Source organism: Eufriesea mexicana, unplaced genomic scaffold (genome assembly GCF_001483705.2).
Source record: "Eufriesea mexicana isolate 0111107269 unplaced genomic scaffold, ASM148370v2 scaffold3062, whole genome shotgun sequence".
NCBI classification, from domain to species: domain Eukaryota; kingdom Metazoa; phylum Arthropoda; class Insecta; order Hymenoptera; family Apidae; genus Eufriesea; species Eufriesea mexicana.
The window spans coordinates 305,295-322,983 of NW_016911092.1; the positions used below are offsets into that span (position 1 = coordinate 305,295).

Here is a 17,689-nt window from a genome sequence, read left to right on the forward strand (position 1 = left end):
ACACTTTGTAGGTTCGTAGATGTAGTCATCCAGTTCAAGAAAATATATCATTACAATGGAAACTTGTATTTGTTTATGATTAAAGTTTTATTATTGCCTTAATTACAGATTTATTTCGAATATTTATTAACACTATGCCATCTGGTGGCACCATGTTGGTGTCATGCGAAAACCATCGGGCAAATATGCCATTGACACCAGGTTGGTATCACGAGCAAATGATGAGTCAGTCCTACCGACGTCAAACAAAAGAATTAGACGTATGGATAGCATAGTGTTAAGTGCAATTGTGGCCTAATGGCGATATCAGAAAATCCCCACGCTGGTGGCAATTTTCGGATGCTGCCGTCAGGTCACAATGCCACTTGACAACTATCGATAATAATTCGGAAGAAATCTCTAGTTAAGAGTAATAAAGCTTTGATCATAAATATCTCAAAAACTATCGAGTAGTTGCTACTCGAAGAAGGACTTGCACTCTTCTTATTCTCACCAAGTACGTTCTGTAAGTGCGTGCTGTCAATTTTAAGTAAAATATATCGCAATGAAAGAGGGATTAAAGTTTCTCTTACATCATCATCTCGCTCGTGAAACCAAATATAATATAAACGTAAGCTTATATCTTTGCTTATCGGAAAATAATCACGGAAAGATCGGATAGTAAGCCGCGGAGAAGCCACTAAAATAGATAGCAGAGCTCCGAGTGTCTCTGAAACAGGAGGGAAACGAAAACATTTTGCCCGATAGTCATTGAGAATCGCAAACAAGCCACGCAGAGCAGAACGTACTTGGAAAGCTACTGAAGACAAGGTTCAAGGTAGACATACCTCGCAAACGTAACTCCCAGATCAGCGCAATTAGGAACATCAGCTACAGAAGCCTCGCGAAGACGTCTCCTTAAACCTCTCAAACTCGCGCCAATTAAATTTCGATCCACACACACGTACATACACTCACGGACACGTACACGTAGACGTTCCCAACGATCTCTCTGAAGAGGCACCGATCCACCTTCTTCCTTCTTCCCTTATCCGTGTCTAGAACTCGAGGTATACTCGAACCGACGGAATAAGATACAAACGATAAGTAAATTCGCGTGGAATTGCCAGTGTCGCGTGGCGGTTTAAGGTCTGCAGAGGTGGAACAGGGAGAAAGGGTCACGTCCGACCTGGAAAGCCTCAGGGCTTCCTCTCGTTTGCGGTCTCCTCGAGGTCTGGGTCCTCGTTGATGATGGAAATGTCTCGGATCGAGGGTCTGCGCGCCTTCCAGCCCTCAGGCGGCACCACTGGAGCGGTGGTCTTCGTCAGAAGCTTCGGCCCAGACAGCGTGATAGCGATGGCGCCTGCTGGCGCTGTGAGCAGGATTGACAGCACGCACATGGTCACCACTGTCTCGGCATAGTACACCTGTTCCGGATCGTTCGGGTTCACTTTGTCGAGAGTGGTGGAGGCCAGAGCTGCCTGCACGGTTGCCTTCGCCATCCAGGACAGGGCTATGAACACCTTCTCTTTGAGGTTTAGCTTAGACCCGATACCGACCAGCACAGTTGCCATCATGCGGATCACGATGCCAGCTAAGAGACAGGAGATGCCTAGGTAGACCGTCTTGCCTTCGAGTTCGTCGATCTTGATCTGGGCACCTGTCACGGCGAATAGGATCGGCTCGAAGATCATCCAGAAGATCTCGAAGGCTGTTGCCACTGGGTTCTGAAAGGAGGTTCGTGGGTTAGTTCGATCGAAGTGGTGCTGCGTGGAGTACAATGGTGCAACTGATCCGGTTTAATGTAGCTTTATGGTAGGGGCTCGGAACCCGGGTCAGTACAGTGGCTAGGTCAATCACGACCAGTATTAAGAGCTCATTTATATATACAGTGGAACTCCATTTCTCTGAACCTGTTGGGGGATAGTTCATGTGACTGCATCGTTTGCGTAATAGCAGTTCGTGTTCTGATAAGTGGGTTCAGTCGATAGGGGTTCTGGTAAAGTGATCCTTGTAAATGGAGTTCTAATGTATTTCGAGTAACTACCTAGAACAGTTAATGTTCCCTTCTACGTCTATTAATGTATGCTGTAGAGAGTGTAATATGTAAGGCACACATGGAGTCTAGCTTACGTCTCGTAGAATATTTGAAATATCTCACAGAGAATCGTGTTTTAAGGATTTATAGATCACTGACTGAGTAGAACTCGGTAGTTCGCAAATGGAACGAGTGTGGGTCAAACTGGTCTAAGTGTAATTGATTTTTCTACATTTTCTAAGTCAATTATAAAGATAGGTCATGCGAAGTTTCGTTATTGGCAGCAAGTGTCGTATCTATTAAAATAGGGTTGTATTGCATAGTGAAAATAGGACCAGATCGAATGGAATAGGGGGATAAAGCACTGAGTCAAACCGACATGAAAAGAAGTCAAAACGGCGTAATTTATATCAAAAGTACAGTTTTCTGAATTACTATTATTCACAAGTATAGATCCTAAGAATATTAAGATTGGGATCAAAAGCAGCGAACAGCTAGCCTCTCAGAAGTCTTTGCTTTAAGACAACCGTTTTTGCTTGCCCTACGTCATCAGGAGTCGAAACTCTTGAGCATAGCAAGCAAAGTAAATTAACCGAAGTTAACTTTTACAATGTTCGGTATTAACATCGACTGAAATTAAGTCCGACAAGGTTCCGATCATCGATCCTTCGAAACCACTCAGGTGGGATGAACGGGAAAACCTTGTGACGAAATAATCTAGATTATTTCGGGAAAGGGAATCCCTGGGAAGCGCTAGATGGGCCAGAGTTTGTCGAGAACTCGCGATCCTCGCTGTTCGAGTTTTCGTTATTCGATCGACGATACTCCGCTGCCATTTGTTTTCGAGCAAATACGCTACATGAACAGCTCGCCAGGGACTAATCCTCTTATGCGATAGTATTGCTACGTAACGGTGACACGGTCTAAGCGTTCGCCGATCGTATCGTGAAAAATGGGAGAAACAAAAGTTCGCATCGAACGCCGAAAGCTTATAGGAGTATCCTTTTACAGAATTGCGTCCAACCCTTCAACTTTCGCGCAATTTTTTTCCATTGGTCGCTTCCGATTCGACATATGTGCGCGAGGCAATTCAATGGTAAAAGCTACACTATTTTTCTCGTGATATTGCAACAATATTTCAAGATACTCTGAATTCTGTTTTACTTAAAATAATAACAAATTAATTCAATTTCGCCATAAGCGATTACGTGAATTTTTTGGCGAAATAAAATATTCCGATACAGGCCTAGAAGAGGAATAGATTAATGGAGAACGTCAGCCAACTGCAGACTTCCTATAAAAGTATCCCTTCATGAAGTTGAACCTAACCTTCCACAACCATGAATACCCATTTTTCTAAAATTCTTAACTTTCTTATCCATCAGTTCATTGCTTACTTATCATCTTCTACGTGAAATTCCTCGGTGCCTAGATCTGCTGTATAGACAAGGAAAAATCCAAACACTTTACAATATCTAATTTTATTTTAATATCCTGTTATCGGGATCCTAACACCACGAAGGATCATTCCAAGATCTACAATGGGTATCATTTTCTCAGTAAAGAAGTCTTGCTCTGAACAATAAGTCAACCAGGTCGTCTAGCAATAACCAGCATCCACATCATCCACCAAAGTCTAGTGATCCACGTTTAGAATTCTTGCTCGAGGGTTGGTTCTCTTTAGACCTCGCAATCATCACCTTCTTTAAAAAGACTCAGTACCATCCCTAATATTACTCAGAATTATTCCAACATTCCAAATGGACCAATTATCTTCCCCATCGAAGGAAACCTTGCTCCAAGCCACAATGAAATCAGTGAACTAGCAGTAACCAACATCGATATCGTTTACCAAGCAGAGTCTCGTGATCAACGTTCGAAATTCGTGCTCGAGGGTTCTCTCGAGGCCTCGGAAATTCGAGGAACTATTTCCTAACCTGATCAGAACCGACGAAATGACACGAGCCGAAGTATAGTGCATCATAAGTTCCAATCCCTGTGGCAAACTCAATGACTCGCTTCCCCGGAATGCTATTTCAGTCAGCTGGACTAATTGTTCTGCCTCATTCGATTAGCAGAAAGTACGACGATCAAATGCTATATTTCACGGATTACCAAAGGGAATGCGAAATTTGCGCGAAACGGAAATGGCGGGTATATATCGGCGGGAATTCAAGGCGGTTGATAATTAAAGTCTCGCGTTACAGGCATTTTCTGCGAGTAATCTCTGGCTAAAGAAATCTACGAATCCGTCATGAATCACGGCTTCTCGCCACGTCGCGGGGATACAATTAGCTCGCTCAGGGTGGTGTCGTTATTCTTCCATCCTCTGCTACGGGAGATCGTCAATATCATTAATAATTCGCGTTGGATATTGCGCCACTTAATAACCTCGACTTAACGGCCTCGCTCTTTCTCGTTGTAAATCAACCGCATTAATACCGCGACCGACACGTTCCTACCTTTATCGTCCCGCTTCGAGTCATTAGGGCCGGTAAATAATTCCTCCGCATTGGAGACTTCCGGTGGGAAACGTGTAACGTACAGCGATTACCTTCCATTGTTCCAGAGCTTTTGTTTGACTATTGACGTTTGTATTTTTCATCCCAATCGTGGATTTTATGATTTATCGCGTTTCTTTGGTGAGGAGGTAGATGAGTGTTAAATACTTCATAGCTATTTCAATGGATTTTAGAAAGAAATTGATTTTAGGATAGCAAGATACTATAAATTTAATTATTGACATTTGCAATTTTTTAAAATAATTCTATAATCTTCTTTTAAATTTAATAATAATTTTAATTTTTTCACAGTAATTTTGGATTTTATAATTTCTCATTCTCCTCTGATGATAAATTTAATAAGTAAATAATAAGAAAAAGGATACTAAATTAAAATAATGGCAGGGATAATAGAGTTGCATAATTTAATAGCTGAATAATTCCTGGGCGAAATTTTAAATGAATTTTATAATATATACTGCTTTAATTTATAAAAATATGTAAAAGAAAATTGATCAGTTTATATCTATTTATAGAGGGAATTTTTTTATTGACCACTGTTTAGCTTAATTATTAAAAATTCACAGAGGGTAATTATGAAGTTATTAAAGCACGTAAAGAAGTCCCTCTATTAAATTTCCCTCGCTGTACAAATTAAATCGCATTATAAATACATCAAATTCCAATTCATAACGAGCTCTAGCCCTGACCTTAGTTCCAATTTCATCATATAAAACAACTCGCAAATCCTAATTACACAGACATCGAAAAACTCTCAAGGCAACTCGTTAATGCAATTCACATTTCGATCCCTGTTTAGACGAAATAATAAACGCACGTTCCTTTACATAAGTCACAGTATACTCAACGATCCAATACTCCTAAGCAACCGGTCGACCTCAAGCTGTCCTCGATAAACACGGAATATTAGATTGGGGCTTGCGAAATTTTCTCGAATAAAGCTCCAATCACGCGTAGCTTCTTCGACCAATACATTTAATTAAAATAACTCCCTAATATTTACCCAATCATATTACCTCATATGAACTATAGAACTACGATTTCATTTTTCAAATGGAACAGTATACTTTTATTATTACAGTATTGTAGTAGATAAAAGAAGAAATAAATTTTTCCAATTAAAAAAAAAAACATTGAATAATAAAATTTTGTCTCATTGCAATCAAAGAAAATTTATAATCAATCCGCAAAGGAATTTTAAGTAAATCTCATAGCGTTAATCAATGTCACGAATAGCAAATTATTTTTCATACCTGTCAAATAATAATAAGAAAAATAATAAATAAAAATTTAATAAATGATACTCTACGTGTCATAACTATAAAACCACCCTAAAATTTTCAATTTTATAAAAGACAAATATTGTTATAACTTAATTCTATTGTATTCTCAGCACAATATTATAGTTAAAAAATTATACAATAGTAATATTATATTTAAAAATTTAACAAATAATACTACGTAACTCTAAAACCATCCTAAAATTTTCAATTTTATAAAAGACAAATATTATTATAATTTATCCTATCCTATTGTATTCTCAGCACAATATTATAGCTACAAAATTATACAGTAATAATATTATAGTTACGAAACAAAAATAAATCAGTTTTCTGTAATTCTTCCTTCTCCTAGTGAATACGATTTCTTCTTTCCTGGCAGAATATTGTTTCCCATCACAATTTCAAATAAGATATACTTCACTAATTCCTTATTTTAACAGCAACATATAAAAATTTTAAATTTTACAGTGGCTTTATACTTATGACACATAGCGTACCAATTTACATTTCGAAAAAGCAACTGTCCATACATTCAAGATCGTACCTTAACACGACGCTTTCTTCACGACCAAAGGATCTCGTCGTCTGTCCCTGGCATAATCGCGCGCACAATTCGGCCAGCAGTTGATTTCGCGTAATTGAATTGCATCGCTTATACGCCCGGCATGCATTAATTAACGCGACCCGATCGAATAAGTTAATTAGGGGTTGCCAGTTCTTTTCATTTCCCACCGAATCGGCCGAGTTTCTTTTCCCGCACCCTTCGACTTTTCCTCCGCCCCTTCTCGCCCTCTGTGTTTCCTTCTTCACCGTCCCACCCCCTCGGTTTCCAACCTCCTTTCACCCTCGTCTCCTCGTATTTTCCTTTTTCCCTTTCCTCTTTCTCCCCCGCCATCGTCTTACCAGCAGCACTTCCGCGACGGGCTTTCAGTGCGACCTGTAACCGGAGCAACCCTCCGTATTTCGCATAATTAATGAAATCGATCGTCGTTCGAGGAAGGCGAACTTCATTATATAACCTGCAGTACTTAATTACCAACCCCTGCCCCATTCTATGCCGTCGATCGAGCAGTCGCTTTGCCGTTTCGTCTCTATTTCTTCGCTGTGGATCCGCCCCCCGGCTTATGTGCTTCGATGCATTATCGTGTAAAGTCGCTTATTTACCGGATCTTCAGGGAAGAAAAGCAACGTGGTATTCCATGGGTCTAATTGCGAGACGGGTACGCGTGTCCATCGAGGAAGAGGGGATTGTAATTTGTCTCGGGAGATTTTTTTTTACCTTTGTTTCGGGCGTTCGTTTTTTGCTGGCTGCTGTTCGCCAGATCTGCTAGTATACCGGGAGGGAGGGTTGGTGTTATTTAGGTGGTCTGTTTTTTGGTAGACCTTCCCTGTGTTTTGCGCGGGGTGGTTTACCGTTATATGGCGCGGAAGAGAAATAGTGTAAAATATATATTTGTTGCCGAGGAAAATTTTTTGTTTATTATTTGCGAGGTCTGACGGTATTTAAGTCTTCTTGCGTTGCATATCCTTGTTTAGGTGCTTCCTTTTTGTCGCAGATTTTGCAGATTCCGCGTGTTTCGTGGAGGCTGATTTATCGGTGTATAGCGAGGCAGAGAATTAGTGTAAAATAGATATTCGCTGCTGAGGACAATTTTTAATAAAATATTGTTGCTATTGGGTTGGATACCCTCTTTAATTGTATTTTACACAGGGTCTACATGGTTTATTGCAGCAGAATGATGATAAAAACAATAATTCTTCGAGTGTGTATGGGAAAAGTAAAATTAAACAGATTTTTGTTCCTCTTGCGAACCACTTGAAATATCTGTTAAGTGCAATTCGTTTAGAATTAATTAGCCTGCTAGAGCTTGCAGCATTTTCGGTACCTTGTTCATTTGTGTTCGTAAATTAGATTTAACTAGGAGCCGTGGCATTTAGCTTTGATGAACATTTATTAATGCAGAAATTGTTTGAAATACTGCTCGTATAATTGTATATACGGGAAGCTGGATACTAGAAACAACTACCCCTCTGAGACTACTAATTTTTAAATGAAAAATTAACCTATAAATTGAGGTTTTAATACGGTTAATTACTCCATTGTATTTATCTTTTGTGTTATAATATCAAGCTTCGTTAGAAATTGAGTATATATTGTGCTGGAACTATATATGCGATCGGATATCGAATTTACTATTAATTATTGGTTTTCTTTTGTACCACCTCTCCTGATAATACCCATTATGATGGCAATGATGATGGCATTATTACTAAGCTAATAGACGACCTTTCTTCTACACAAGTGATTTACTCTGCAATTTTTTTCAATTAAAGGAACCTCGTTGTTCGCGAATTAAGCTGTGTCGTTATCTAACTAAAGCGACTATGAATTTTAGTATGGCGAATAATTTATTGACCTAATCTATCATACATCGTAGATCGGTCGTCGAATTTTTAATTTTTTTAAATAGAAATATTGCATATTGTAGAGTCACACAGTCTCTACTATGCTAGAGAGTACTTCGAATCTTAAACAAGAAATAAACGGATTAGCGGAAACGGTATTTCAAAGATTAACAAATATTATTAAAGAATCGTATAAATAATAATAGCGAATTGCATTCCGCGAAATTTGTGCAAATTATAATTAAAAAGAGGAATTATACGCGAAACGTGTCGATATCGAAATTAATTATCTAATCGAATAAAAACAGTATTTAAATTTCGATTTATGTTATATTTATACATACTTAGTGTAATATTATTTCGTAATATACTGGAATTAACTTTTAAAAAGATAAAATACTTAGTGCAATATCATTTCGTAATATACTGGAATTAAGTTTTAAAAAGATAAAAATTCACTGCACGGGTTTGAAAATGGGATAATTTTAAGTATCACGGTACATGAAGCATGTTAATATCGGAGATTTCATTATTTATACAGAAATTAAAAAATTCCGTGTTTCCGTAATTCCCACGAAACCAATTTGCATAGGCTCAGAAGGAGGGAACGAGTTCGCTGAAATCTGTCAGAGTTAGAATTTCAAATATCAAGATAAAACTGGTGTACTCGCTATTCCAATATTTACACTTAAAATCGCTTTCATCTCGGTGCGTCTAAAAATCTCATCTTATTCAAATTTAACGATCGTAGAAGACAGAAAACACGCCCCACTGGTATTTATTACCCTTTAAATTTCGACGCAATGCACTGCACACACCATTGCCAATATTTTACGTTTATCGAATTTTTATTTGCTTTATTTCAACAAGTATTTCATTTCCCATGACAATTTTTTTTACGCAATTAATATTTCGATATTTTCCCTCCATTTCGAACTTTTTTATTTTTTACTCAGTAGCCGAAAAATACTTTGATTTATTGGGAATGCTTTTGAAAAAGTTATTAAAAGAATTATTATATTCATAATTATCAAATTCCGGTGAATTCATATTTTTGGAAGCAACTTTTTATGCAATTATTGATTCATTTTTATAAACGTGGAATGAAGCTTCTATATTATTATTATTATTTGACTTTATAATTTTTATGTCCTTTAATATTTATCTCTACGTTTCATTTTCTCGTTTTATTCGTGTGTTATACTTTTTCCTTCGTACCTTTTCTTTTACAGCCCTTATATCCCATAATTTTACGCGACCAAGCATATTATCGTCCGCTCTGAAAAACGAGCGCGAAACATATTTACACACACTACTTTTTCGCACTGAAACATTTATTAATTAAATTCCGCATTTCATTTCGACGATAGTAGACTTTTTCCACGTATGCAGGAATATTAATAGAAGATAAGAAAAATGCAATACTTTTCCTTCTTCCACTAACTGCACATACACCTACACCTATACACATCATCTTATATTTGCATTACAATATGCAAAGCAGTTACTACGCGTATCATGTAAAAGAAGCGTAATATATTAATTAATCAGATCCAAGAATAAACATTAAGTTACGTTATAAAATCTCATTTTATCCCTAACTATAATACATATAAACTACGTGACCCTTGTATCCGATCTTTACATAACGCGATATACGGATTAACATAACGCGCAGAATTTATATGTACGTACCAACCTCATGCGTAATTTTTAATTCGATGACAAAAAGCATTTAATGATTAAAGTATAAATAAAAAAATATATTTTCTCAATTAAATTTACTTTAAATTAAATTTAATTTGGGTTACTGTGTTAATGGTTAACATAGATTTTGAATATATATATCTTAATATTTGTGATTGATCATTTTTTTGTAATTAAATAAAGAACTGTTCTTATTGTTATTGATATTTCATCCACCACTAACAGTTACCTGTATATTTAAGTATTAAATTGTTACATAGAGGTTACGTCTCGCACAAATACCACAAATATAAAACAAATTACCATATGAAATACCGGAATATTTAGATAACAGAATTCCACTACGAATATATCTACAAATATTTTTAATAATCCTACCCGTCCACTCTCCACTGTTATCATACCCTCAAACGACTTCCTGCAAGCTCCCTTTATACCCGTTCCTTAAACAAGAGACAGCTCTCGCGTGCAACCTTGACACACACCAAACAGCCATCCACGAAATGTCAACAGGGACCAAGAAGCAAGTCGAAGTCCAAAGGTTTTGTCGAACTCCAAAGCCAGACCTTCCTACCTTCCCAGCCATCCACAGCACCCTGACCCTCAGATCTACAACAAATCCACGAATTTCTCTGCCTTTTACCCTAAATGGAGGCAAGCCGAGCTGCCTGCGAGCTCACGGGCTACAGGTCGAGGTGCACCGGTAACTGGCGACGGCTGACGTCCGTGCTGGCTTCCGGTCAGCCATCTCGTAAGCTTGGTTGCGTTATTTTTGCTAAGCAAACAGACAGCTTGTCCCGCGACGCTGTCTGTGCTTTTCCTTCGGATCCCTTTTCGAGTTGGCTCGCGAGGAGTCGAGCGTTTAACCTGTTTGGTCAACGGACGTCCGAAATGGAAGAGAGGGACTTGGTGGACTGGGGTAGAGAAATATTATCTGCCGATATTTGAGTAGATTAATAGGGATCTCGTGTTTTTGTTTCCTCTTCGGCTTGTTTGAGAAGAAGTTGGGAGAGGAAGTCGGTTTAATTGCTTGTCTTTGGGGTGCCGATAGGCGGGGAGGAGGCTGGGAGACTGTTATATGATGGTCGAGTTGGTGTTTGATACTTGAGGTAATCTTTCGTTGCAGAAGTTTGGATGATTTCGATGTTTTCAGAGCGAGCATTACGTGGTCCGGTTATTGGAAGGTCGGGCAGAGTTTTTGCCAGTTAGTTTGGAGATTAGTGGATTAATAGTTGGGAGAACTATAGAGGGTTGGAAACATTAAGAGGAGTTTAGTTAATATTAAATAATAGAATTTTTAAAGCGGTTGTAAGGAGTAGATATAAGGGAAAACAAATTTTGTTAAATAATTATTTAAAATTAAAACTGCTTATCTATAACGTATATACTATATTAAATAAATATACTATAGTAAATACTACACGTATACAACGAGAATAATTATATTTCTGTTCCAACAAAAATTAATGATAATTTTATCAATAATAAAGAGTGTTCCAAAGTAGTAGATATAAAGAAAAACAAATTTTGTCAAACAATTATTTAAAATTAAAACTGTCAATTTATAACGAGTATTTAAATATAATATATGTATACAACGAGAATAATTATATTTCTTTTCCAATAAAAATTAATGGTAATTTTATCAAGAGTAAAGGGTGTCACAAAATTCACGCAAGAAGGAATTTTGATAGAAAACAAACATTATGTTTAAAATAATGCTGAACAATGAGGACGCATTGTTCTTTCATGTAACGCGCCATTCCTAGTAACCCTGAACTATCAGCTGTCACGCTGTCCTTTATTTTCGTTGGCAACACACAAATGGCGCGAAATTCAAATCTTCCGTGAATTTTGGGACACGCCATAGTCGTACGACTTTAATATATCTCTAACAATGAAAAACAGAAGAGAAAAATTAAAACAGATTATTCTCATGAATTTCATAAATAATTCCAATAATAAACGATTAATATAATATTCTGGTAATACGAAAATTAATCTTTTCTCCTACTTTTAATTTTCAATTACTATGAAGGAATGTTAAATATATAGATCAGCAGTTAACATCTCAATTAATTAACAATTTATATAATTATTCATCTGAACAATTGGAAGATATAGAAAATACCATAATTTGAAGCCAACGGCACCATTTCTTGGTAAGTGTCAAAACTAATAACGCTGAACTAATTCTTTTCTTTTGCGAGGCTCTATCCGGTTCGTCAGTGTTAGTCGCTTTGAATACATCCGTTTGTAAAACACGTGTATTGTACAGATAATAAAGCTGCGTGAAGTTTACTTCATACTAATAGGAGATTTCAACAAGATTGGAAGACTTCGCAAATCACAGGCCACAAGCATTTTCCCGCCGAAAGAAGCCATGTTCCAATTCGCGACTATCCACTTGGTTCCATTTGCACGCGAATGGAATTTCGTCTGGCAGCTTTTCAACCGGAGGCCTCTTACCTCCCGAAAACCTTCAAACGAAGTTTCACCCTTGCATTTTTAACAGCGACACCGCGAGGACAACGCTCAGGCTTATTCTCCTTCGAAACACGATCACCCCTTATTCTACCCGTCGTCCTTCTAACTTCGTTCTTCTCTCTCTCTTCGTTGTCCCAACACTCGGGACTCGAAAACGTCCAGGACCATTTGTCCTTTCATCAGGATTTAAGCCGTTGAGAGTGAACGCCGCGGTCTGAGAGAGCGTCGGGACGCCAAAGTCGACCCTTTGATCCATGCGCCACGCTCTAATTAAATCCGACAGTTCGCGGTTCTGCGACAGAACTCCGGCATGGCGTCGCGTTCTCCGACAGGCTCTCCGGCCGTTTCCGTTCGCGATTAACGCGAGGAAATACTACAACGTTTACGTCAAAAATAAAAAAAGAGAAGAGGAGAGTGAAGTGGTTGAAAATACTGCATCTAAATCTGAACCATTTCTGGGTTTCCTACTGGATAAGTGTGTAAATATTCGCCTGAGTTTTGGCTTCCCCTGAGAAGGGGTGGTTTTATCAGACGAGTGTGTCTCTGAGAGTTAATTATGAGAGAATTAATCCCTTGACACGAAGCAATAAATTTCGACTAAAAACACATTTGAACGCCTAATATGATTTCATTGACTATGCAATATTATAGTAAAGGTAATATTCCTTTCGTGTAAATAATATTGCTAATTTACATTTCCCCTGAATTATATATGAAATATGTACAATAATGAAATATTTGTATACTGTCTTAAAATAGATATTTAGAATTTACTAGAATAGTTTACAAAAGGTATCAGAAAACAAGGGTTTAATAAATCTATAATATAATATTTTTGCCTCGATTTTTGTTTATTGTATATTTTAATTAATAATAATTGGAAACATTAATTACAGGGAAGTTACTAGTTACATGATATTAAAATTTCATTACCCTACAGGTAATATTCCTTTTATGTAAATAATATTGCTAATTTACACTTTCCTTGAATTACATATGAATCATGTACAGTAATGAAATATTTGTATACTGTGTTAAAATAGCATTTGCTAGATATTTAGAGTTTGCTAGAATAGTTTTAAAGGTATCAGAAGACAAGGTTTTAATAGACCTATAATACAATACTGTTGTCTCGATTTTTGTTTGCTTGTATATTATAATTATTCATAATTGGAAAAATTAATTACAGGGAAATTAATAGCTATATTACATTAAAATTTCGCGTATATTTTATACATATTTTATGTACGTCCATATTTAATATTAATTGGTGAAAAAGCAGTGTAGTAATGTGTCAAAGATATAAAAATTATAATTCACCGAGCAGTTTCTGTTCTCCGCTGGTTTCTGCACGCGATTAACGCGAAGCGAGAAATACCGTAACCAAAGAGTATTAAAAAATTTACATCGCGAGCGTGCAACGAGATTTCGGCGTTTTGAATTTTTCAGTCGAGCTTTAGTTAACAGTTACTTGACTGAGAATTTCTGGCTCCTGTAAATAGAGAAGCTTTGTCGACGAGCATTAAGCGGTGCTTTCGTCCAAACGAGCAGTTTCAAGGCTTTTTTAAAAATTAGTCACGGAAAACTTAATAAATTTAAAGCGTTTATATTTTATTCGCACTCCATTTCATATTCCGACTAATTAAACGAATGGCCAATTGAATTATACAATTTCAATAATATTGTAAAAATCACAATCCCTGTACGATTATTTGCGAAGGACTTGCAACATCCTCAATTTCATTACAAATATCATTCGTTATTTAATACACGATTCACCTAATTCATACCCTTTGTCAAATAAGCATATTTATTTTTCAAGTCCCCAAAAAACGATTACTTCATCACCAAATTAAATCCAACTAAAATCGAATAATCTTAACACTAAACGTACCCGTATTTTACACACACCTACTCTTATCATAGGGGGTCAAATGACCCTTCGTGGTATATAAGATATGCAAAGAATTTTCTCGGTAAAAATTAAGTTAAGAGAAAAACGGAAAGAGAGAAATTAAAGAATCAGATATTATGAGAATTTATAGAAAGTCAGATGAGCGAAAGAAACAATGAATGTACATAGGAATTCCTCTACATAGATAATGGTTAAGAAGAATATATGTAGGGATATTGTTCCGATTGGCAATATACGGAATAAAAAGGATGTTGTTGATTCCAATATATATTTTTATTACGAGCTAAGAGACCTAAGAGTAAAGTTACAAGCTAAAAGATTACAAACTAACTACGCTATTCACACTCTTCGAACTATCCGACTCTCTTTCAAACTTCGTCTATAATCTCACCAACAGGACTGTCCTACGACAGCCCTTGCACCCTCATTTAACCCTTTGCTCTCGAGAGGTGACTCTCAGTTACCATTTAATGAGATTCAAATATCGACGTTAATTAATATATCAAATTTAAAATTACCTAACGATATGTAGAATGTTGAAGAAAAATAATTCTATGTCTTAATTTGCATATAATTTCTCATTTATCATTTTAAAAATATCGTCAACTCTATGACAGAAAGTCTTCGAATTAATATTTTTCTGTCTTCTTCTTCTTTCATACTCAAGCTTTCTTCCTCAATCACGCATTTTCCATAGCCTCGCTCTCGAAGTGGGCCACGTACCCTAAGCATTCAGGCGCCTTTCGCTCTTCACTTGTATTCCATACAGTGGATAAATATCCCTTTCATCCGATCCTTGCACGCGGTCACTCGTCCTTCCACGCGCACTTCAGATATGCTCTAAACATTAAGTCCGAACCCTAGATCACTGTCTATTGCCCGTCGCCAGTTAGATGGGGCTAATTCCACATTATTCTTCCTTCTCCAAGCTATACGACTTTTGCATAAAAATCAGTTGAAAAAACCTGCTTTAAAGAAATTTTAATATCCAAGTGTGGGCAACTTTCACCGCTGCCCATTGCCATCCGGTGCGAGAAAGCTGTTCGTTGGAGTTCTAGGAAGGCCTCGCCGGGGCCCAAGGACAACAGCCACAGATGGGGATGCTAGACGCCAAGCTGGGGCGTCTGGACCGGAGCTTACAATCAGCCGACGAGGCTACGGACACGTGAAGACAAGGCGACGGAGAGGGAACACGCCCTACAAAATAGCGAGGGATGCGGTTTTGGGACATCATCCGATCAGCATACTGAGAGAATAAAAGAGTTACCCAGGAGCAAAGCGGCTAGTTTATTAAAATCCTTCATACACAAGTCAATACAAAGTATCTTGCATGGTATTCTATCCCGAGTGGATGACAGAAGAAAAACAAACTCAACAGCCCATCGACACCGCATCTACCAAACACCAGAACTTGGCCAATTCTGCGGCAATTTTCTCCGGAAGCAATGCAAAAAGACGAAACACCATCATCGGCAATTTTACCGGCGCTATTTCGCCGACCAATCCATCTAAATCGGCCAGAAGACTCTCCGCTAACCGCATTCTGCATCGCTTATCGATATGGCTGCCTGCGCGGATCACCGGAGCGCCTTTAACGATCGCAACGTCCGCGCAATATCGCCGGGATTACCAGGCCAGCCGTATGAAGGATCACGTAGCTCATAATACGGGGATTGTGCGGAATTAAATTAAATAAATCAACATGCGGCATGGCAGCGTTACGTAATCTGGATTGCAGGTAAACAGCGACAGTAAATATCGCGGGGTGGCAGGAGAATTCCAGCCGTTTCCGAGCCGGCGTCCAGCATATTTCCATATTCAGATACGGGAGAAATCGGCAAACTATAACCGTGTAGCCGTGTCGGGCCGACCGAGGGCCGCTTCGCAACTTCCACGGATTTCAATTTCCACTCGTGCAGCCGTAAAACTCGCGCGAATACGATAAAACCGGGGCGATCTTCGACGATAAAACCGGCTTGCAGGTAACGGCCGACGATTTTCGCGGGGACGCCGTAAAAAAGACCAGTCGAACGTATGGGGTGTTCGGTGATCCGGGATGTGCGTGGATTTTGGGCTCGTTGAAGGGGTTCGATGGTTTGGGAAATTAGGACACTGATCGATGTAACTGGAAATTAATTATGTTGTTCATGGTGAAATAATTTGGTTGAAACAAAGTATAAATCTGACGTTTTGAGAGGTATAGTGTGGGCTTTGCTTTTCTTCATTTTTATGTTTTATAGGTAAGGAGTATAGATAGGGAAATATAGTTGTAGCTTCGTATTATCATAAGCTTAAGGACTGTAATCGAAAAAGGACTAAGAGGTAGTTTCGTATTATTTTAAGCTTAAGGATTCTAATCGAGAAAGAGGAAACTAGAGACAATGGGTGTATAGGACGAAAATCAAACCCATCGAGAAAATATTCGTCAAGAATATTTTTGCAATATTTTTGGCGATTGAAGGAAAGAGGGTAGTTTTTAAGGACACTTACAGAAAGAGAGGAACGATCTTTTTCGAAGAGGGTTGTGAAAAGTTTGATAGCAAGAAATCGAAAAAAGTTGCGAGGAGAATTTTTAATGTTGTCCTTTACTTTTATATATCTACATCACTATTTAATCAATTACTATTTTTGGTTCAATTTTAATTAAATTAAATATATATATATATTAAAGTTTAAAATTTTTCTAATAAATTAAAAGAAAGTTACAGAGGATACTTGGAAGACTCGTCTGCAGAAATAAGTTTTAATATTTTTAGTGGTGGCAATATAAATTGTCAGACTGGTACTCCTATACTATACTATTCTTATATGAGTATTTATTCTAATTTATTTCCTTATTTTCAAATATATTGTGTTATAATATAATGGCCCCATTATATGTGTACCTCCATCATTCGAATAATTTTAATATCACTTTGCTATTATTTTAAAGCAGTATTCTAATTATTAATAACACAGTACAACGATTATAATAAAAATCAAAGAAAAACTAATATCTAGAAAAAAAATTGGAAAATGAACAATCAGGATAAATAGATAATTATCGCACAATACTATTATATTCGTGGAATAAACCCAGCAAGTGGTTCAGAGCATTTGCGAACTGTTCGAGGTAGGGACTAGAAATACTATCAAACGCAAATGCTCGTTGCGAGTGTTTCTGACGAGTGTCGAAACTTCAAACGAAATTACGTGGACGTTCAATAGAGACGAAAGACTATTCCCTTTTGTCTATGAAATAGATGAACACTTTTGCTGCATTAAAATCATTTCTACGGATACATAGTTCGTACAAAAATTCTCTTACCCACGAAATTTTACCAATACGAGTGAAAAATGTAAAGATGGTTAT

General features: G+C 37.4%; 1 protein-coding gene across 2 annotated transcripts in view; it reads right to left on the reverse strand.

Moving 5' to 3' along the window:
• Positions 1-516: 516 nt before the first annotated feature.
• Positions 517-17,689, reverse strand: part of Nha1 (Na[+]/H[+] hydrogen antiporter 1) — a 217,451-nt gene continuing 200,278 nt past the window's right edge. For both annotated transcript variants that reach the window (XM_017904712.1, XM_017904711.1), the window contains exon 6: positions 517-1,706. In XM_017904712.1, coding sequence (XP_017760201.1) covers positions 1,179-1,706 — 528 coding nt within the window. In that variant the 3' untranslated portion in view covers positions 517-1,178. The remainder of the gene's footprint in view (positions 1,707-17,689) is intronic.